This window comes from Megalops cyprinoides, chromosome 13 (genome assembly GCF_013368585.1).
Source record: "Megalops cyprinoides isolate fMegCyp1 chromosome 13, fMegCyp1.pri, whole genome shotgun sequence".
Classification (NCBI taxonomy): Eukaryota; Metazoa; Chordata; class Actinopteri; order Elopiformes; family Megalopidae; genus Megalops; species Megalops cyprinoides.
In genome coordinates this window covers 3,362,501-3,385,600 of record NC_050595.1, presented here as the reverse complement: position 1 = coordinate 3,385,600, position 23,100 = coordinate 3,362,501, and the positions used below count along the sequence as shown (strand labels likewise).

The 23,100-nt window shown below is 49.7% G+C and overlaps 2 protein-coding genes across 5 annotated transcripts in view; both read left to right on the top strand.

Annotated features, from left to right (window-relative positions):
* The window catches only part of vac14 (vac14 homolog (S. cerevisiae)), a 77,366-nt gene extending 75,976 nt beyond the window's left edge, over positions 1-1,390 (top strand). The window contains exon 20 of the mRNA XM_036544575.1: positions 1,138-1,390. Coding sequence (XP_036400468.1) covers positions 1,138-1,297 — 160 coding nt within the window. The 3' untranslated portion in view covers positions 1,298-1,390. The remainder of the gene's footprint in view (positions 1-1,137) is intronic.
* A 4,517-nt stretch (positions 1,391-5,907) lies between these two features.
* LOC118787740 (protein MTSS 2-like) overlaps positions 5,908-23,100 on the top strand; it is a 70,415-nt gene continuing 53,222 nt past the window's right edge. For all 4 annotated transcript variants that reach the window (XM_036543376.1, XM_036543374.1, XM_036543375.1 and 1 more), the window contains exons 1-3: positions 5,908-6,516; positions 16,589-16,650; positions 18,041-18,114. In XM_036543376.1, coding sequence (XP_036399269.1) covers positions 6,448-6,516; positions 16,589-16,650; positions 18,041-18,114 — 205 coding nt within the window. In that variant the 5' untranslated portion in view covers positions 5,908-6,447. The remainder of the gene's footprint in view (positions 6,517-16,588; positions 16,651-18,040; positions 18,115-23,100) is intronic.

Genomic DNA, 23,100 nt, shown 5'->3' with positions numbered 1-23,100 from the left:
CCTTGGCTGATCGACTGTGTGATTCTCACCTGAGGATGTGTAATTTTCTAAGACCTGAGTTGTTGTCAGAATGAAAAGGCTTCCTGCTGTTAATTAAATGACTCTCAGAAAGCTTCCTGGTCTCCAGACAATGGTCATTACCGGCCCTGTAGTCACCCGAGATCAATGATCAGAGAGCTTTGAGGAGACAGTGATGTGACTGACAGAGGGCCGACTCACTGATCCCAGTACAGGGCTTTGATCTGAGGACATTAACTATCAGCTGCATGGCTGCACTGCAGTGTCTGCACAACTGTATAGACCACAGTACGCACCCTGTATTCGAATGAGATTTTATTGACTGACAGAATTGATTTTCCTAAAACATATTCGCAACTCGTATCTCTAAAATGGCAGCGACAACTGCGTGATGTCGTGGCTGATTGCTGAGCTATCTCAGTGATGTTAGTTTGACATTTTACAGCTTCCTTGATTTTGTTCAGCTTGATCTGAATCAGCTTTATGCACGTATGTTTCATTTCACCAAAAATCTTATTTTATGAGCCTGTTTTATAAGCAGAACCCTTATTTTATGATTATGATATTTTATGGTGTACAAATCCTTTATACATCAACAACAGAAGTAATTGCTAATAGTACAGCTTTATCAGGACGACTCGAGTGTGTTCCATGAACTCACAGAACGTCCCGTGTAATTCCAGATGTAAGTGTGGCGTTTTTCCACTGAAAGACTGAGCGAAACACTGAAACTGAATGTACAAGCTGCTTTAGGCAGCAGCTGTCCCTGCACGTACCCGGGCATTTCTGTTCCCTGACGGTTCATCCCGGCACAGCGCACTCACGGATGCGTTTCCCCCTCCCCGCAGTAAATCAGTGAAGGGCTTTACTGAGAGGCTGTTTCCGCTGCTGATCCTGTTCCTTTACTGAAAGCCTGTTCCCGCTGCTGATCCTGTTCCTTTACTGAAAGGCTGTTCCCACTGCTGATCCTGTTCCTTTACTGAAAGGCTGTTCCCACTGCTGATCCTGTTCCTTTACTGAAAGCCTGTTCCCACTGCTGATCCTGTTTCTTTACTGAAAGCCTGTTCCCGCTGCTGATCCTGTTTCTTTACTGAAAGCCTGTTCCCGCTGCTGTTTTAGGCCCGATTCGAAGCCCTCGGACTCGCGGCGTGCGACCCCGGCCCATGTGGACTACAGGGAGCTGCTGCAGCACTTCGACCGGGTCCAGAGCAAGCACCTGGAGGTGCGACACCAGCGGGCCGGCCGGGCGGAGCACCCCGACAGGAAGCTGGTGCTGTGAGGGGCGGAAGTGAGGGCCGAGCTCTGCCCCTCAGCGCCAGGGCACCGCGACGATCCCAGATGTGCACGTGCACACACACACACACACTCACACACACACTCACACAAACCCACACAAGCACACATATACACACACCCTTACACTCACACATACGATATGTATGCATATGTGATACAGCAGTTCAGCTGTGCTTCACCCAAGCCAGCGTGTGGGTGATCATGCCTTTGCTGGGTCCAGCTCCATTAGTGAAACTTCATCCTCATTGATGACAGACAGTCAAAGCCCCTCCTCCTAACCCTGCAAGGCTGAGAAGAAGTACCTCTGTTGTTCCAACGTTACTAAATCATGCTTGAACAGCTCTTCTGCCCTGAAGCCCGGGAGTCTGGTCTGAGGTGTGTTGCAATCTCTGAGGACTTTTCCCCTGGTCCCTTCCTCGTTATGGGACGTCTTCTGTGACTGGGAGAGCGGGGAAAGGGGACAACCTCTTCCCCGAATCGAAGCTTAACTGTGAGACTCAATGCTGCTGGAACAGTTTCCTCCTTCCTCTTTCCTCTGTCTCTTTCACTTCTCTGTCTCCTTCTCTGGGCTCTTTTTGTCCTTCCTCTTTTTCCCCCCATCTCTATCTCTCTGCCCCCCCCACTCCATTTTCTTCCCGTCTCCTCCGTCCTCCCTCTCATCCATCTCTTTTTCTCGCTTCCCCCTCTTGCTGTTGACCTCCTCCCTCCTCCCCTCTCTCCTCCTCTCTCTGTTTTTCACCCCTGCACCCGTCTCCTCCCCGTGGCCCTCCCTCGGCTTGTCTCCTCAGTTCCAGACCTCCTATGTAAAGACTGTGCTGTTGTCAATAAAACGTGGACCATGTGTTAGAACTTTACCCAGACTCCTCCTTTCTCTCTCTCTCTGTGCTCCCTCTGATTCATCTGCTCCTGATGTAAGGAAGGCCCTGAGCCAAGCTGCTGCGCTCTGCTCAAACACTCTCCCTACTCCACTCTGCTCTCCTGTACTCTGCTCAAACACTCTCCCTACTCCACTCTGCTCTCCTGTACTCCACTCAAACACTCTCCCTACTCCACTCTGCTCTCCTGTACTCCACTCAAACACTCTCCCTACTCCACTCTGCTCTCCTGTACTCCACTCAAACACTCTCCCTACTCCACTCTGCTCTCCTGTACTCCACTCAAACACTCTCCCTACTCCACTCTGCTCTCCTGTACTCCACTCAAACACTCTCCACTCTGCTGCCCTCAGTCTACACCAGTCTAACACTCACCCTGCTCTCCCTCTCTCACCGCTACTTTAATGCTACTTCCAGACTGCAGGCTTTAATGCTTGATGTTTTTTTTTGATATGATTTTTTTTCTTTTTCTCTATCTGTTCACATTCAATTTTTAAAGTGGCTCATGTCTTATACCAGTGTGCATATCTCGCGTGTGCATAGAATCAACAACAAAACTTGTCGCGTCTGTCTAGCCACGAAAAATTAATTATATGTGTATGTCACAGACTATGCAGACTGACGTTGACATCACTTGGTCCTTGTTAAAAGACGCTCAGTTCCAATTTGAGTGTCCACTCACAGGTAGCATGCCGGTTGCCAGCCTAGATATCCAGGTCATTTCCACATATTCATGTGGCCCAAATTGTATGAGGAAAGATGCAGCTTTATGTGTTTTCATGCTGTTCACACTTCTAAAAACATCCAGCCTCAGTCACATATGAGGAGAAAAAAATCAAAATTGGGCCACTTTTAGCTGCAGTCTGAATGTAGCTTAACCTCCCCCGCTGCTGTACTCTGGCTGTAGTAAAACCACAACACTACACTACTCTCCACTGGACTCCTACACCCAGTCTTTCCCCCGCCCACGCCCCTCTACTTCACTCTCCCACCCACTCTGCTCCGTATCGCAGACTCGCTGACTGTTAGACACAGTAGGACCCGCTACAGCAGCGCTGGGATCGATAAATAAATGCTGTTCTCAGGAGATTTCCAGCAGCGCCGCGTCTGATCCGACAGTACGGGAGACACGAAAGGCAAGTTTGCCTCTCACGGAAAATAACACTCTTCTGCACTTTTCACCTGTCGATGGAGCAGGTGAGGAGAGGACAGGTGAGCGGGTTGGTGGGGGTGCAGGGGTTCAGGTGAGCAGGGTGGAGGGGGTGCGGGGGGGGGGGGTTCCAGGCTGCACAGGTGGCCTGGAGGTTGGCAGGGCTGCCAGCGTGGCTGGGGCCATGCTGAGTAATGCGTGTGCTGGCAGGGAGTCTCCCCAGGGTGCTGCCAGCGCGAGACAGCCCGTGCCAGGCTGAGAGGAACGGCGGCAGTCAGCACCACTGCAGCCTGTGCAGGGTGCCAGCACCTCTGAGCACCTCCCCCCCCCGGTCCCGCCTCTCACCTGGAGGGCGTCCTGGTCTCTCGCCACCTGCTAAAGCAGAGCAGAGGCCGTCCGAGAGCAGGACCTGTGCTCGGGGCTTCTTTCTGCAGTGGGCCATGTTTCTGCCAACTCACTGATTGCACACCCTCGCCCCTTTCGCTCAGCCCTGACCCCTACTGGTAAACCTGCCACCGCCAAGGGTTTAACAGTAGCGCTCTGCGTGAACAGCTTAACCTTGAACAACATGCTGTGGGTGTATCCAAGCTGTCAGTCCACTTGCCAGGTTCCTCCATGTTTGATATGTTAAAGCCCACCTGTTGAACCCCCCCCCCCCCCTTTTTTCTTTCTGAGGTCACTTGGTTTGAAATGTGTCAGTACCAGGAAGACGTGTTTTCAGTGACAGCCTGTGTCTGGCAGAACGGGGGCGATGTGGCGTTTTCGGACAGGAGATGTGGTCCCCCAGGTGCTGGCATGCTTATCTCCTTCACACTGAAGTGGGACACTGCCACAATGGAGCCCTGAAAAGCTCTCTGTAATAAGATGGATGTTATTTTAAGCATGCTTTTCTGAACAGGAGTAGGTAATTACATTCTTAACCCAGGAATGTCACTGCTTGGTCAAGGTTAAACTGGTGTTGGGTGTCCGTTTTGCCTTATAACCCCTCACCTCGGGCTGAAGCCTGTCTTGACTCTTGCCACGTTTAGGTAGGTTCCTTAATCTGGTTCCTGTCTGGCATTGAATGGAGAAGAGGAAGCACATCACCACACAAATGGAGGTACAGTAATATGAAACCAAACTGTGCACTGAGCTTCATCAATGGGCCTTATCTCCACAGAGAGGGTTTAGATCTTTGTTGGGAAGCACATCTGGGTGATCTTTGTTGTCATTTTCAAAACCTCATTTATGATTCTGTGATTCTGTATTTCTGTAATTCTCTTGAGGGACCCCTGAAAAGGTGTTCACAGCAATTTAATGCGTTGTTTAATGCACATGTTGAAATCCATGGACAAATGCCTGTGTAATTTCTGATAGTAGCCATGTTGACAGGCTGTAGAAGCTTGATAGTACAAAGTGATTTGATTTCTGGGTTTTGGGCGGCCTTTTTCGGAAATTTTGCAATTTCTTCTAAGTGATGTCAAATGACGTTAAGTCATGCCGAATTTTTGTTTTTGATAAAACGTTGATCGAAATAAATGTTTGCTTTTTAAAACAAGTCCCGACACGCCGGGTAATTTAATTCTGCACATATGATGGAGATGATTCACTGTCCTAACCAGTGTGGTCAGCAAGGAAAATCGGGTTTGAGATCAGTCATTTTTCCAGTTTCCAGGAACCGGTTGAATTATGTCATCCCGTGATGCAGTGATGTGGATATGGGTGCTGCGTGACCGCAGGTAATTCGTCTTGTCAGTCAGATTACCACTGACGCTCTTGGCTGGTACATTGATGTGATTCTTTGTTTGTTTTTCCGAATACCTACGTAATATCAAAAATGTTTTGCGTACTGGCATTCTGGTATTCAGAGTGGCGCACCGACTGAACAGCTGGTGACTGTGTAGTGATTGTAACTGGAGCTTTTGAACCCGTCTGAAATGTGCTACTATCCATCCTCGGTAGGCCAGCAGCCTGTGATGAATTTGCATTTCAAAGGTTTTGGATTCTGAACCCTTTTCATACGAAAAATATTAGGATCAAATCCTTATTTTTCACCCCATTTAATAAACAAATTAATGTCAAAGACAGACGCACATGCGTGTTTTGAAAAGTGGTTTGTCTATATGTATGTGTATATATGTTTGTATGTAGGCTATGCATGCATGTAGCCTATATAAATGTATATACAAACCATTTTACACGTATGCCAAAAATAACATTTTGTAAGATAGAAATAAATATCAGGAACGTTTTTGTAACAGTGATTTCTTTCCCCATTCACTAATATGAATCACTTTCAAAAACAACAACAAAAACACGCATCTGCGTCTTTCTGTCGCTCGAGCACATCAGGGGGACACCAGAGTTTGCCCCCCCCCCCCCCCCCCCCCCCCCGGCCCTCATTGTAAAGCGGTAGCTGAATCTCTTTGACGTCTCCTCTCTATTGTCTGGCTGAAATTTCGGGCAGGCTGTTGTGTGAGAGTGAGTGTGTGTGTGTGTGTGTGTGTGTGTGTGGCGACGTGTCCCTCCCTCCCCGGTCCATGTGACAGGGAAGCTGACCGGCCCCCATTCGATTCCCATGGATCGGATTACAGCCCGTGCGCTCCGCAGCTCCTAGTTCACCGCCCGTGCTCCAATCACTGGCAGCGTCGCGCACACCGGCTGCTCTCCCAGTCACCATTTCGCGTTTCCACACGCCTCTTACGAAAATATTTATATCTGTTTTTTAAAAAAGAATCGAGCTCGATTTTGCATCACTGTCCGAGGGCGAAAATGCCCATTGCAGAGCCAACTACGTGTTCAGCCTCCTTTCGCGGAGAATAGACCGGGAGCTGGGAAGAGAGAAAAAAAAAATCTCTCTTCTTTTTTCACCATCACTCGCTACAATCTCAAACGGGCACAGAGTAGCGAGACACCCCGACCACAGGGACCGCTGGCTTCAGTTGATCTGATTTTCTTGTTAATTTTTCCCTTCAGCCAGATACACACATCCCCAGTCTGAGGCTGGGACAATAAACAGGAGGCTGAAAACGCGGGGCCATCGTGATCTCAGCCGTGGAAATAATTTTTGAGGGTCTCTTTTTTCCCTCTCTGTTCGCTGAATAATTTGTGAGCGGTGGATTTGTTAACATGGAGACGGTGGAAAAAGAGTGCGGAGCCCTGGGTGGCCTTTTCCAGGCTATCGTCAATGATATGAAGGTAGTGTATCGTGATTTATGTATGTACCTTACTGTGTATCCGAGCTACTACATGGGACACGGTTTGCATGCAAATGCACTTGCTTTATTTCCCCCACGAAGACGCGAGGCCGCTAATTCACTTCATTTACGCAGCGATATTTAATATTCATGTGAGATTATTTGGTTCAGTAGTGTTTGCACAGAGCATTTACGGCTTGCTAGCATCACTGCGGAGGAAATTGTTTTGTTGTGACAGCCCGGAGTCAAACCCCTTTCGTAATTCAATTAGGTGGCGAGATCACCATTGCACGCATCGCTCCGGCTCGATCTACGCTGTTTTATTCGTGCACATTTCCACATATTTCATCTAGATATACGTATGTGTACAGCATATGCACGGTCCTTTAAAGAATGCGTTTCGGCAGCATATGGCAGGCAGCGGCTAGCTGTTGATATAACAGAAAACAGGCGCGACGGTCGACTGGTGCTGAATGGGCAATTGTGGCCATTCTCGCCCGTTCCGTTATTTTGTTATTTACTGCGTGCGAGGAACGCAGCGGCTTTTGCTCTCTCATGCCAAAAAAATCGATTTCCTGTCAAGAGGAATCTTAAAGAGCTCGGTGAAAGCCGAGGGAACGGCTGAGAACCCGGGCAGATGCCGGGGCTTCCAGCAGAGTGCGTCTGTCTGCCTGTCTGTCTGGCTGATGGTGTCCGACCCGTTTCGCGCACAGAAAGACAATGTCAGTGTGGCACGGGCTGGCCAGCGCCAGGGCCGGGCTGGGGGCGCGGCGGCGCGGCGGCGCGCTAAAAGCGGTGTATAAACGCCCTTTGAACAGTGCGGTGTGCAGCAGCAACAGACGGAAAGATGAGAATGAAGATGATTATGATGATGATGATGACGATGATGATGATTTCCACTGTCCAGGATAGTTTTAATTCTGGCATTGATATTTTTTTTTAATCAGAGCTTCATCAACATTTTAGCTGCCCCCCCCCCCCCCCACGAATTAATAACTCCCACCCTGTCACATTCATAATTTACTACTCATCTTCCCCAGACTTTCCTATGCGATGTATCTCTGTGACGCCACCAAAATATGGGTCAAATAGTTACCACAGCAACAGCTATGTGCTTGTGAGGAGAGGGTGGTTGCAGTAATCGTGAAACGCTGCTTGGTGCTGGTAGGTGTGTGTGTGCATATGCGTGCGTGCGTGCGTTTGTGTGAGTGTATGTGCGTGTTTGTGCGTGTATGTGCATGCGTGTGTGCATGCGTGTGTGTGTGTGTGTGTGTCAGTGGACTCGTGTCCTGTTCAAGTGTCTCTCTGGGACAGCACAGGGAAGAAAAAATGCCCCCATTGCAAAACCGCTTGCACTGTGCCGTGGGGCACAGGATGCTGGAGGATGAGACTCTCATTGGAGAACGCGGCGCAGTTTTTCCGGGAGAGCCTCAGAAACGCAGCAGGCTCTTAAAAGCCCCCCTGGAAAGCCCCTGTTTGTGGAGCGGCTCGGTCCGAACCGAAACGGCCCGGAGTGTGACACAGAGGGGACAGCTTCATGCAGCTGTGTGGTGACAGCGGCTTGACCCCCTGTCACGCTCTGTCTTTTGGGGTGACGGTGGAGATGACAATGCATGACGCTGTTGATGGCTTGTTTGGAAAGGCGAAACACTCAGTTGCCTTGCAGCGAACCACTAAAAGAATGCAGTGGATCACATGAAAGGAAAAAGAAGCCATTCATTTTGATGACAAGACTTCATCTATGTTGTCGATGCAGTGCTCAGTCACTTCGGTATTAGTGAGTTGCAGTAAACATATGTTTTCTCTTTTTTAGCAGTTATATGCATAGGACCACCAGTGAATATGGAGGTCAGAGTTACACCGAAAGACAGGGCTCAAACAGGTAGACTGTCTGCGCTAGTTGCTGATGGATGCAGAGGAATCCCAGCTTGTGTGGGTGTGATGCTAAGCGTGGAAGTGCATATGGGTTAATTTGATCTCACAGAATATTTCAATAACCGAATTTCCCTTCCCCACCCACCAAGCACTCCATAATAAAACTCCAGCTCTCGAAGTGTAAACATCGACTGCCTTCACAGAGAGCTGAATTCATCCACTCTTTCTGACAGGGCAATCATAGTAAAATCAATGGGTCATATTTAATTTTGCATACACTTCCCGAGGCTTGCTGTCATGAATTTTTAGGAGAACGAAGAAAAATTGATTTTTTTTTTTCTTTGTGTTTTTATTCATTGAAAAATCATTGAGTACTGATACGAATAACTATTATTGATCTCACCATCAAATAGTTACCGGTATCCCCTAATGCTAACACTCGGGGGGGTGTCAGTGTGTCTGCTCTGACCTGCTTTGTACTCTCATGTCCTTGTTCCCCCAGTGTGGTCGAGCCTGGGAGTCTGACATGTGTGTGCAGTCCTGTCTCCTGAATCATTTGCTCTTGCATGAGCCTTACCTTCTTTGTTCAGTTCATGTGTGAAACCCGTCGGTACGCGACGCTGTGTGATCGTACAGGAGTGATTCCATGTGAATAAATGAGTGTATCTTTTCCTGGGTGTCTTGCCACTTATTTGAAAGGGAAAACCACTCAATTTCTCTGCACAATGGATCTGGAGAGACAATGGATGATATCTGAGCCTTTCTTCAGCACTGTCTTGCATTTGTGTGTGTGTGTGTGTGTGTGAGAGAGAGAGAGAGAGAAAAAGAGAGAGAGATTGTGTATGTGTGTATTTAAGAGTGCTATAAGAGAATAGAGAGTGTGTGAGAGAGTAAATCTGTGAATGAGAGACAGTGTATGTGGGTATGTATCTGTGTGCTTCTGGTCAATAATAATCTGTCTGGCAGCAACAGCACCAGTCCCAGTCCTTGTTCCTCCTTTAGTAGACGAGCCTTTGTGTGTGTGTGTGTGTGTGTGTGTGTGTGTGTGTGTGTGTGTGTGTGTCTGTGAGAGACTGCCAGCCTGCGTGTCTGAATCCCCTCAGGGCAAAGTCTTCAGACTGCTGCATAATCACAGGTTTATAAAGGGCGTAACGTCAGATCACTGGTGAAATGATTTGATTTGACAACACAGGGGTCACAATGGGGGTGAAAACTGCTCCTGTCTGTGAGTTTAAGGGGTGCACATTAAACTGTGTGTGTGTGTGTGTGTGTGTGTGTGTGTGTGTAGGTGGTGGGGGGGGCGGCGGCTTTAGCGAAGACATTTACTTTCACATCGTCTGTTGGCCAGCTGAGCGTGTCACACGTTAGCCATGTTTACACTCTCAAGCTCAAGCTTCTGCTCTCGCAAAACTGTGTGTGTGTGTGTGTGTGTGTGTGTGTGCGTGCGAATGCATATGTTTGTGTCTACCTGTGTGTGAGTGAAAGGGTGTTTGCATGGTTTAAATGTTTGTTTGTGTGGTTGTGTCAGAAGTTTGAGTGTGTGTGTCTGGTTATAAAGATGCTTGTTTGTTGATGACCTGGTGTGAGTCTTCTCGTTGAAGGTGTGTGTGTGTGTGTGTGTGTGTGTGTGTGTGTGTGAGAGAGAGAGAAAGAGAGAAAGAGTTTGGTTTCAAGGTGCTTGTTTGTTGGTGGCCCTGTGTGTGTGTGTTAGTGAGTCTGCCTATTAAATGTGTGTGTGTGTGCGCATGCTTGAGTGTACACTTGTTTGTGACCTGACACTGCAGATATGTATCTGTGGCCTGTCACAGTGGACACGCTGTATGCAGACACTGTAAACCGACACTTTCGCAGTGCGTGTGTACATGTGTGTGCGTGTGTGCCTGCATCTTCCCCATATTTGCGTGTCATCCACCCTGGCGCTCGTTTCGGGAGCAGCGCTGGCCTGGTGTATAACTAAATTATTCAAGGGTTCTGAGCCTTGACTCAGAGTTTTGTGCATTTCCCGGGAGTGGGTGGGGGAGAGGGGTGTCACGATAATCTGGGTAATGACTGTGTTTAGGACTGGGGGCAGTGAGACCTGTCCTGAAGTGGCCGGTGGTGGCCTCAGTGCTGGGCCTGGCTCTGCTCTCTCAGCGCAGCCGTATCTCGCCCCACTCCACCTGGAGTGCGTGCGAACAGCGGGCCCCGTCAGCAGCTCCTCACGCCTGTTTCAGGGGAGAGAGAGACGGAGAACAAAGATGGCTGCCACGTGGTTTCCCTCCTGCGTGCTCCCGGATTTTCAGGGGGGCCCGCAACGCCATGACAACGTGCGGCCTCCCCGCCTCCAAACGAGCGCCCGTTCCCGGCTCCTCGTTAGTCTCGTTAAAGATTAATTGACACGTTTGGGGCCTGGGATGGAGGACGGCGCTGGAAGCCGGCCAGGGGCTCGGTTTGTGTTTTTTGTTTTTTTTTGATGTTTTTTGATGTGAAGCCACTGCGTCTGATCCTCCCTTTGCTGACAGTGAAATGCCAAAGACTGATAATTAATAACGAGGAAGAAAAAAATAATGCGTCAAATCAATATTTTCGCATCATCTTACGAAAGTGAGGAAGCTGCACTGCTGTGCTCGCCTTTGAATTATTCATTCCCAGTTCCCAGAATGCATTGCAATTTGTTGGTCATTCAGAAAAAAAAAAAGAAATAATTAAAAAAAAAGCATTCACAGAGCTGGAGCCGGCTGTTGAACCTTCTGGTAAAATGCCCAGTCTGGAGGGATTATTTCTTGTAATATTAAAACATGAGCAGACCTTCTGCGGAGCTGGGGGGGAGGCAGGAATGACCTGACACAGATGAGAATGTCTTTGTCATGCTCCCTTTAAAAACACCCAACAACCACCCCCCCCCTCCAAACACCCCCAAACACCCCCACCACCCCAGGAAAGACCCGCCTCCTCCCTGCTCCCCAGCCTATGAGGGAAAGGCAGCCATCTGCCACCTTCTCCACCAATGGGAATGCTGGAAAGGTGAACATCTGTAGAGAGCTTGCATCAGAGAGCTGCTGTTGATTTTATGCCTCCCTCTCTCTCCTCCTCTTCCTTGTGGAGCGTGCGCGGGATGTGAGACAGATTGCAGTCTGTTAATGAGAGCAGTTCCCAGGCCACAGCGGCAGGGAGATAAGATCAGCCGTGGGTTAGGAGGCAGTGTGGATGGGGGAGCCCCCGGGTGGGACAGAGGCCTGACAGCGTGAATAAACGAAAGCATGGGACGGCAAGACGGGGGACCATCAGAGAGAGAGAGAGAGGGAGAGAGAGGGAGAGAGAGGGAGAGAGAGGGAGGGAGAGGGAGAGAGAGAGAGAATGGAGGAAAATATGTTAAAAGGGGATGATCCAGGACAGGGAGAGAGAGAAAGGAGGATGATCCAGGAGAGAGAGGGAGAATGGGGGATGATACAGGAAGGGGGGGTAAAGAGAGAGAGAGGATGTTCCAGAAGAGAGAGAGGGAGAGGGGAAGAGAGAATGGGGGACAAATGTGGGAAAGGGGGTGGAGTGATACAGGAGAGGGAAAGAGAAAGAAAGGAGGATGAATCAGGAAGGAGAGAGAGAAAGAAAGAGGGACCATGAGAGAGAGACGGAGGGAGGATGAGAGAGCTAGTGGCTTCTGTGTTAAGTGTTTCCATTATTCATGTTCCTGTGGCTCGGGGCTCTGGGCAGTAAATCCTCAGGCATGATATGATTGAATTCCTCCATCATTCACACAGGAATAAGATGCACAATCTGCCAGACGGACGGCAGAGCCAGCGTGGGCGGGGAGTTAACAGGCTCGTTCCTGTCGTCTGACCAATCGGTGTTTTTACAGAGGAGGACAAAGGCCAGGGCCCAGTAAGAGAAGCCTGTCTTGGCCAATCATGTGCGCTCTTCAGACGGCAGTGGGGTGGGGGACAGTTTCATGCCCCGGGCCTTGTGTTATCCGTGCTGTGACATCTGCAAACGGCGAAGTGATTGGCTTATCAGGGCCTCGTCAACAAAGATAGAAAAATGTCACGAATGTCATTTTTCGCTGTCAAAATAATGAGATAAAATGATGAGCAGAGAGGAGAGAATTCAAACGCTGGGTCCCGCGTACGCGCAATGTTTAGCCAAGCACCTCGGCAGAAGGCAATAAACACGATAATTCCCTTCTATTACCATGTGGAAATTGGTAAGAGCGCTCTCCCTGATAAATTATGTAGTAGGCAATCTTTGTGTTTCATCCAGCTACAACTGCAACTCCTACCTGTCTTTATGTAAGCGGAGAGCGGTGGTTTGCCAGCGCTGTCTTTTCGATTTCGAGGCACAGAGCCAGAGAGGAGCGTTACAGTACCCTCACGTCCCTTCTCTGCTTCTCGTACGGAAAAGCTGGAATGAGATCAGCTGCTTTTTGGTTCCCCGCTCCAGTGGTACTTTAGAGGGGTTTTCTCGCGTCCCTTCGCTCAGGACTCGATCCGAGACCGAATAACATGGCCCTCCCTGTCACACACACACTCCCTGTGGGGTAGCTAAATCTGGTCATTTAAACGAGAGGTGTAGCGTCCATCTGAGGCTTAAAATAGACCTGCAAATGACCGATACAGCTGTGAGGTTATGGGTTCTGATACCTGGTACTGCAGGACTGCTCTCGGGCCAGCTGACCTGTGGAGGGGGGCGGAGGGGGGCGGAGGGGTGCGGTGTCTGCGGCCAGCACCCCGTTCCCTCAGGGGGGGTGTACGGTTACGGAGAGGCTCAGGAAGACGTCCCCTGGCCTGCCGCAGATTTCGGGGGAAGCGCCGAGCCTCCCGGGGGGTGGTTATATAACGGGGTGCCTCTCAGACGAGCTTGTTAAGCGAGGCGCGTCTGCCTCCAGCAGCGGAGTGTGACCCTTAACCCCGCGTTAACCCTCCTCCTCCAGCTGCCACGCCACCATCCCCCGCACTGCGGGGGGGATCGTCTCTCCAAGCTCATTACTCACCTGTACCTTTACACCGCGCTCGGCGTGGGAAAGGAGATTCCATCTCAGAAATTTCACTTCATTAAAAAAGAAACGGGCGGTAAAATAACGATAATAAGAAATGCAGGTGAGAGGGATAACTATGTCTTGAGTTAAGGTACCAAAGCCTGTCCGGTGGGCTTTCTGATTTTAATCAAATGATTAAACAGGAAGAAGGGCAAAATGAATTTTACAACCTTTAGCACTATAAGAGGTTTTTTCTAAGGCTAGAGAATAGAGGCTCCTTGCATTTCCAAAGTTGTGCATGCCACATTTTCTGATTTTTTGTGTCTGTTGGGGAGGGGGCTTCAGAACAGTGTTGAGATGCACTGGTTTCTGATTGACTGGGGTTGGAATGCACATTTGGGGCATTGCGGTTTTGGTTCATGGAGAAATCGCTGTGATTTGGAAGGAGGTTGTGGGTCTGCAGTTTTGCATGGGAGCGCAACACTCTGGGAGTGTTCACTGCCAACTGGAGAGTGGATGAGATCCAGAAATGGGCCAACTCTGCAGGATACACCAACGGGACACTTTCTGCAGGATATACAGATGGACCAAGTTCCTCAGGTTCAAGAAATGTCCCAAATTCCCCAGAATCCCTTCAGAAATGGACAAAAAATCTTGAAACAGGCCGGGTTCTGCAGGATCTAGAAGTGGGTTAAAATCTCAGTGCCCTGCATGAATGGAAGTTGATCCTGTTTCTGTTAGTCCCAGTACAGGGACTGATGTGGATATGGCAGGTCTTTGTCCTGGCCTGTCCTTCATCTTTGCTTTCCAGTGCGTGACCTTTGTGGGAACTCACATAGCAGAAAAGACCTTCTTAGTGCTGGGCCAACAAGGACACTCAGCCGCATCTCTGCTCCATCCCTGCTACATGACACAGCACACCTAACCTGCATTGCTGTGGAGCAGTTCCCTTGGCTACAAGTGGAGATGTTCCTTTAAGAGGGCAGCAGTCTGTCCCCAGCTGAGGCGTGCCACAGGCCTGCACCTTAGGGACAGAGGCAGCCGTTGAAAAGGAAACCTGAAGCACATCGCTGAACGGGAGGTCAGGACGCGAGAGCGCTCGGCCCGCGTCTGGCTGCGGTGTGCGGAAGAACGCACTGACCTTTGACTCCTCACAGCGCTTTGCCGTGTTTCCCTGCCGCGTTCCTTCAGCGTAGCAACTCTATCGGACATGCGTGCACGCACGCCGCTGAGGATGATGGGAAGGAAGGTGGGAGTGAGCACTGTGCAGGTGGCACTGGAGGGGGAACCGCTCTCTTAATTGGTTTTTATCGTCCTGCTTTTGCTGGCTGCGTTGTCGCCCTTCCCCGGTGCGTGTGTGTCTGCTTTTGTGATTAGAATGCACCTCTGCGTGTGAGCGCGCGTTTTCTGCCCAGCTGGGTTAAGTGGTAAATAGTCCCCTTGTACGGTGGAACCAGCCAGGCATCGGCCTCCGCTGCGCCGGCTGGATGGAGGCTGGCATTTATGTAATTGATTGAGGGTCATATCGCCGGCCCCCGCGACGGAGGGAACGAGGCTGGTGTGCGTGGGGGGTGTTGGGGTACGGCTGCCGCCGCTGCCGCCGCTGTTGGTGTGGGTGTTGGGGGTATGCAGATGAGGATGTGTCCTGTAATTGAGCAGAAGTGCTCTCGCTCCTTATCGGCCGGTGCAGGCCCCCGCTCCCCCCCCCCGCTGGCCCCCTCCAGGGCTGCTGCGCGCATTAGGACGCTTCAAAGGAGGCGCGTTCAGCGAGGGAATCGCCCTTTGATTTCGGCCTGAATTAGGAGACATCAGAATGACAAACGGGGGCATTTGCATTTCACAGGGAGGGCCGCGCGCCATCTTGTCTCTTCTGTATTCTCCGTGACATCGGGAGATCGCCACTTTATCCCACTGTTTCCTTTTTTTCTTCCTCTCTCTTCCTCTCTGTCTCTCTCTTTCTCTCTCCGTGACTCTTCCTCACTGTCTTTATCTTCTTTCCCCTTGTCTCTTTCTGTCTCCCTCCATCAGGTTTACCTACCTCTCTCTGTGTCTCTCTCTCTCTCTCACTCCTTGTCTTTCTCTGTATCTCTTTCTCTCTCTCCCTGATGCTTCCTCACTGTCTCTTTCTGTCTCTCTCCCCATCACTTTATCTTCCTCTATCCCTGTCTTTCTCTGTCTCCCCTCTTTCTTTCTCCTTGTCTCTCTTTCTCTCTTCTTATCCCGCTTTGTCTCTCTCTCCCTCTCCCTCTCTCCCTCTCTCTCTCTCTCTCTCTCTCTCTCTCTCCCTCTCTCTCTCTCCCTCTCTCTCCCTCTCTCCCTCTCTCAGTCCTCTGCCGCTTGTACCTGCCACAGCAGGTCTGGCTGCCTTTCTCCTCAGTAACTGGAAGTGCCATTTAATCTGCTCCCTCTGTTGAAGGTGGGGGAGTTATGGACACAAATCCTGTCTCTCGTTACAGGTGGAGAGATGCCAGGCAGAGGAAAGTACTTGTTCTCGCTCGTCCATTTCTATACTCAGTGAATTATGAAGCACGTTAAGATATCGAGGTCTGTGTGTATTCAGTGATGCCACAGGAAGAGAGAAATTATTTTCTTTTGATTCACACAGCGTCTCTGTAGCTTTTCTTTGCGTGGTATTTTAGTTTTCTGTGTTTGGCAAACTTTTGGGGGCAAAGGTGCTGACAGTGTCGGCTGAGTGCGGCCGTGACAGAGGCTTGTATAACGCCGGTGCTCTCTGAGGGGCACAGCCATGGGGTTTGTAAGAAGAAGAAGTCTTTTGCTCAATTCGCCCAGCGGAATGCAAGACTCCGCCTCAAACAAACTGGGACGGCCTCGGACCTGGTGCTCCGCGGCCAGATCGAGATCGGGCTCCCACACGTGTGTGCATCTCCCTGTGCATCTCCCTGCACATGCTAACATGCTTACACACACAGGCCCTGCCGTGGGAACGTGCACATGTGCCTGCTGTGTTCACAAACACCAGGACAGGCATGTGATGCCAGCGGGAACGCTCGAAACCAGACTTCACCTGCTGTTCTGCAGCTGCTGTATGTGTGTGTGTGTGTATGTGTGTATGTGTGTATGTGTGTATGTGTGCGTGCGTGCGTGCGTGCGTGCGTGCGTGCGTGCGTGCGTGCGTGTGTGCGCGTGCGTGCGTGCGTGTGCGTGGTGGGCATTTAAAATCTCACCTGGTTACCATGTCTGTGTTGTACAGACACCCTTCTCTAACGTGTTCCTCTCTTTCCCGTTCCAGTGTTCGTACCCTGTGTGGGAGGACTTCAGTGCCAAGGCCACCAAACTGCACTCCCAGCTCAGGTGAGTGCACCTGGGCCTACCTGTCACCCTGTGCCCTTACTCTGAGAGTTCTGCGAGGCTGCACCAGTGGGTGGAGGCAGGGATGATGGAGTAGAGTCTCCAGTGATTTACTTACAGTTGGTGATGTACCCAGGCTCCAGTGAAGACCACATACAGTGATGCTGTCATGACAGAAAATAAACGTAATTAAGTGTACCAAAAAAAAGAAAAAAAACAAACTGGCATATATGCTGAGCCCTTAGCCTGGCCCTATGTATTCACACAGCAACCTTTCTCCTTTCGACAGTCTCCCTGAGAGGGTTCACCCCAGCCCCCCCCAAATTCATCAGATAATAAACCAATAAGCTAAACAATAATATGATAACAATAATAGCATAACATTCGGTACCAAGACAAATAACAAAAATATTTAACAAAGTAAACTCAAAAACAGGGTATTAAACAGTAGATGTTATGCAAAGCATTCCACTGTAATAATTTCTCCCCCATTGCTGGCTGAGAGGTGGTTGCAAACCCTCGAGAAATGCCCCATGGCAAGCGCCATGTTCCTTTTACCGTTTTCCACCATGCAGCCGGCAGTATATACAGACATAAGTATATGTAACTCAGATTATACTGTAAAGGGGTTTGAAACCTTCAATATTGCATCCTCGCTCTTGATTTGATATTAGCTAAGTTCACGTAAGTATTTACAACCACCGTGTTGTGTATATGGCATTGCACTTGAAAGTGTTAATTGTGCTGACAGGCCTTTTCTACCTACAGATAAGTGCTAGCTATACAAACGTTACGGATGGCAATACATATGACTGACAGTCAGTTGCAACTTGTTATGGACTAAAACGACGCAAACAGATACACAAATGCATAGTCACAATCTTTTTGCTGTTGTAATGTTATTTTTAGATTCTTTTTCTTATTTATTATTATTTTGTGGTTATTTTATCTTTAGATACACTTGCCAGGTACAAGCGTCCATGTGTTTCTGTGAATTTTAAATCATGTTACTTCAGTCCAATAGACAACCCCACACCTGGGTAAAATCCCACATACCTTTTGCGGAATTTTCAACAATAATGATATGCAGCATATTATACAAAAGGCAATGAATATCAGTAATCAAACAACTCGGCCATACTGACATATTCTACTATCTCATATTGCTATTGCAGTTTTCTTTACTGCGCTAATAGTTGTGAACTCTCCGAAGCCTGGCTATGATCTATCGTTGGGTTGTCACTGACACGGTGGAGATGGAGTGGGTCCTTCAAGAGTGCAGCAACAGTACCGCGCTTTATCACTGTCTGCCACAGACAATGATGTGGCTTGTGTGTGTTGTCGGCCGGGGTCAAGTTTAAACACTCTCTCTCTCTGTCTGTGTCTGTCTCAGAGCTACAGTGCTGGCGGCAGTGGCCTTCCTGGATGCCTTTCAGAAGGTGGCGGACATGGCGACCAACACAAGAGGTAAGGGACAGCAGTCATGATGCGCATTAGCAGGAGGGATTATGGGATTGTGGGCCAGGAACTTTTACTGCATGTGGGCTTCCGTGGGTTTGGAGGAAGCTGTTTGCGTTTGGGGAAATCGGCCCTCCTTCCAGGGCTGATCTGGGATCAGTTTCCTGGGTGCTACAGCAGGGAAGAATTACTAGATAAGCTGAGCATAGCAGCTCTGCTCTGAATATAAATGTGAGCAGTGACATTTTCGGCGAATCTCTTCAGCTTGCCCCTAATGGAAATTTTCTATTCATTTTTCGTTTAAGGCCTGATCTGTGTTTTCTTTATCCGTGGGGAACAAACGTAGGTGTTTGAAGGTGGAGGTATCACCTCAGTACCTGCTCCTCCATCCTCCCGGCTGGTGGGATAGAGTGAGGCACAGTGATTAGTGAACAGGAGGCTGCAGGTTTACGTCTAGGGTGGGACACAGCTCACACAGCTCAGATGCTCCATCTGAATCATTTCAAGAAATATTGAGCTTTTTAAATTAATAATATGTACAGTTGTTAGTTGTGGAAAGCTCCTGGAATAAAAGTACACAGCTAATGTAATGCTCAGATTAAGAGTGAGATGATTTACTATTTCGTAGGATTTGGTTAATATTGTGGGATATGGATATGGAGATGATTCGGCTTGGCAAGATTTAATTTGGATTGATGTAAACTGTAAATTTTTGGTTTGTTTTAAGCTATGAAAGTACCCCTTCAGGCGGCTAGATGTATGTGTTCCTGGTCTGAGGGAGGAATATCTGGTCATAATAAAAAAAAAAAACCTGTGTTATTGGAGGGGGGCAGGGTTTGAAGGGGTTGTCAGCGATGTCGCAATACATGAACGGGCTTTGACTTTTCTAAATGAGTTAGATTTTCACTCAAGATATAATCTCCCGTGAGTCTCACAAAGGGAGCCCAGGGGGTTTGGGTGCTGCCAGGAAAGGGGTTACGGGGAGGGTGGATGCTGCACGCCCCCTCCCAGGGTTACAGGGACAGAGTGGGAGTTTTGCCTGATTACCTTAGCTTGGAGAGGAGAAAGAGCAGACTTCTCTCTGTTGAGGTCCCCAAACAAACTTATATACTGAAACAAGGCAGGCTTATCTTCCTGATGTAAATAAAGGAAGTTAAACTGGATTTAACTGAACTGATTAGAACTGGTTAGAAAGCATTTAGCAATGTGTAGGATGTCACTGTTGGAGACCAAGGTTGGAAAGCATGAGGTAGTGTGGCAGTGTGTCTGGACATAGTGTTAGAGAGCGTAGTTAGACGGCGTGAAGCTGTGTGTGGGGAGAGTGTTGGAGTGGTGTTCCCCACAGCGGAGTGTAGAGCGCTGGCATTGTGCAGACTCTGGCTGTGTGTGTGGGACATGGATGCGGGGCACGCGGTGGGTCTGCGGTACAGCCACAGGGGGCTCTGTGCAGAGGGCTGGCTGTGTGTGTGGGACGCGGATGCGGGGCGCTTGGTGGGTCTGCGGTACGGCCACAGGGGGCGCTGTGCAGGGGACTGGCTGTGTGTGTGGGACGCGGATGCGGGGGTGGGTCTGCGGTAGGGCCACAGGGGGCGCTGTGCAGGGGGCTGGCTGTGTGTGTGGGACGCGGATGCGGGGGTGGGGCGTGCGGTGGGTCTGCGGTGCGGCCACAGGGGGCGCTGTGCAGAGGGCAGGGCCTGCGGGAGGGTGCTCTGTTGCAGGACACTGTGCCGGGTGGAGCCGCAGCAGATGCCGGTGGTGATTACCGCAGATTTGCGAGTGCTGGATGGAGAGCAGCTCCAACACGGAATGTAGGTCAGGGACCAACACGGCCACACGTACTCACACACACTCATGCGCACACACACACGTACTCACACACACTTACACACACACTCACACACACATATACACACCCACACACACACACACACACACACACACACACACACAGCCACACACATACACACACATACTCACACAAACGTTCACACACTCTCACAAAACCACACACACACACACGCACAAATGCATTCACACGCACACTCACACGCTCTCGCAAACACCCACACAATCATACACACGTACATGCACACGTGCACAAACACACGCATCCACGCACACATGTTCGAACACATGCGGATACATGTTTGTGTGTCTGCCTCGTGTGTTCCATTACAGCGTACGTATCTGCTGAGGGACAGTGAAAGGCCCGGGCTGTCTTCCCTCTGGTCATTGTGGAGCATTGTGCAGGCTGTACAGGGCTGCAGAGGCTTCTGCAGTACACTATCACTGATGCAATCCCCTGTAATAAATCCTCCCGCCGGCCGTATGCTTCATAATAAGCTAAAGGAGCACTGCTGTTAGGAGTTCAGAAGAGAGCTCTGTGTGTGCATGAGGGGTCATGTGTACATACATGTGTATAGTGCGTATGTGGGAAGGTACAAGTGTGTGTGTGTGTGTGTGTGTGTGTGTGTGTGTGTGTGTGTGTGTGTGTGTGTGTGTGTGTGTGTGAGAGAGAGAGAGTGAGTGCATGCGCATGTGCTCATTCACGTGTGTGTTGGTGAGTGTGTGTGTCCGTGTTTGTGTGTCAGAGACTGCTCTGATGTTGTATTCGTGGGCCTGGCTTTCATGTGGTCCAGCTGGCTTGGGGAGAGAGCCGTCTGCCGGTGGTCACATGACGCCTGATGATTGATGTGCGGCTTGATTCTGGCCGCTGTGAGCTGGAGAAGCCCTGCCAATAGTCTGCACACCTTTACACTAAAGCCATGCCCAACTCTGCCAAACTCTGCCAGGCCAGCACTTCAAACACACACCCCAAACGGGGGTGTGAGACAGACACGGGGTGGGGAGGGGGGAGGAGGCACAGAGAGTGAGGGAGGGAGAGTGAACTCCACAGGGGTGTCTGCCCAGTCCTAGATTTAGCTACGTCTGCATGTGGCTGAGATTTTTGCTGCTCTCTGCTCAGGCCTGAGATCTCCTGCCTCAGCTCTCCTCCGGATGTAACGCTAAACTTGGCCGAACGAAAGTAGGCACGTTAATAACCAGGCTTTTAGCGTAATCATTTTGTCTGCCTTGGTTTCCCTGTGTCTCCGGGTTTTCAGGCCAGCATCCACACGTGAGGCTGTAGGGATATACTCTGAAGCAGTGAAATCCGAAATTAAGCTGGCATTTAGGATCAGAGTGTGGGACGGCTGACCTCTTTATATTGCCTGCATGGGTTGAGGTCACAACAGGAGCCACCGTGTCAAAGGGCCACAAACTGATACCTCACGGTCCCGGTGAATGTGGCCTATGAGAGGCAGGTCTGCTGAGGAAACGGGTAGTGTTTGTCTAACCCCCTCCTGTCAGCAAACAGGGCAAGTGACAGAGACATGAGCAAATAAGCAAACATTCCCTCATCCTTTCTCTTCTCCCTGGAGGGGATGTGTTGTTTGTGTGTGTGTGTGTGTGTTTGGGAGTGGGTAGCAGCCTTCACTCCGTTTCTCTTATAATACTGTTTTACTGCCCCATAAGTTTCATAAATGGCTTTCTTAAATGAATTGTTGCAGATTGACGTCTATTTGGGAAAGGTGTGACACTGTCCCCTCACGCCACGCTGAGAATGACCCAGTGAGTCAGCGGAGTTTTTACTCATCCTTTTGAAAAGAATATTCAATTTTGCCAAGTTTACGTGCCATGATACCGATTCAGAGCTGGATAATGAGTACCAGGGAGAGGAACTTTGCGGAGAACCCCGTTAATGAAGGCTTAGAGATCCCATTGGAGCTGCTGGGGATTGCTTTCTCGGTGCAGACAGTCTGTTTCTTGTCTGTGTGAAAACCTCATTCACTCCCCAGATAAAAATGAGAGAAGCCCTTTGGCCATTCTCAGAGTCTTTAGCGAACAATCTGTCCTTTCTCAGACGTTCACAGTGCTCCCATTAAAAGCGGCTTCCTAAATGGCCACCCAAAATGACTGGCAAACTGTCACCGCGGTAATGACGGGCAGAGCAGTGGCGCTGTGTGTGAGAGAGGACTCCATCGGCTGGAGGAGCAGGCCAGGCTGTAATGGCAGATATAAATCCATCAGAGATAAATCTGATTGATGTTCAGAGTAAAATGGCTCCTTCCAAAGGCTGGGAAAACATGGCCGCTCATGATTGTGTGTGATGGGAATGAGGGAGGTCCTGGGGAATGCTGTTTGTGTGTGTTTAGTGTGATTGGCTTCCAATATTGTGTGTGTGTGTGTGTGTGTGTGTACACATATATGTGTGTGTGGGTGTGTATGTGCATGAGTGTGTTTGCATGATTTGTAGTACCTTGTGTATGTGTACTTTTATGGTTTGTGTGTGTGTGTGTGCTCCAGATGTGCTTGGATTTGTTTTCCACCAGGGTGTCGGCAGAGGATAGGGGTTTGGGGGGGGGGGGGGGGGTTCCTCGCACTCCCTCGTAAATGGCCACTGAGTTACGACCAGTGACCATGTGTTCTGGTGCTGTGGGCCGGGTGTTGCCTGATCTCAGACCTGCATACCTGCTCTCCGGCCCTTACCCTGGCTCTCCACAGCTGCAGGGAGAGCCACTGCTCCCACCGCTGCCTCCCTCCACACCCTGATAACACTCTGATCAGGTGGGGAGCAGGAACCTCCTCAGCTGTGGACCAATCAGGAACGTCCACTCCGGCATTCATACATTCAGCTATCTCCGTTTCCAGGTGGGACACTACTGCTGTACCCTTGAGCGAGGTGCTTAACTTGAATTGCCTCAATAAATAATCCAACTGTGTAAATCAAAGCAAATTTAAACTACATCAGTTGTTCTGGAAAAGACCATTTGCTAATGTAAACGTAACAATGCTGACCCTGTGTAAAGTGGACCCCTTTCTCTTTATACCACAATCCCTTGTGTATGATTATGTATAAATGTACTATTTACATTTACATTTATTCATTTGGCAGATGCTTTTATCCAAAGTGACTTACAAGTGAGGTACAATACAATATTATAACAAGATCATGCA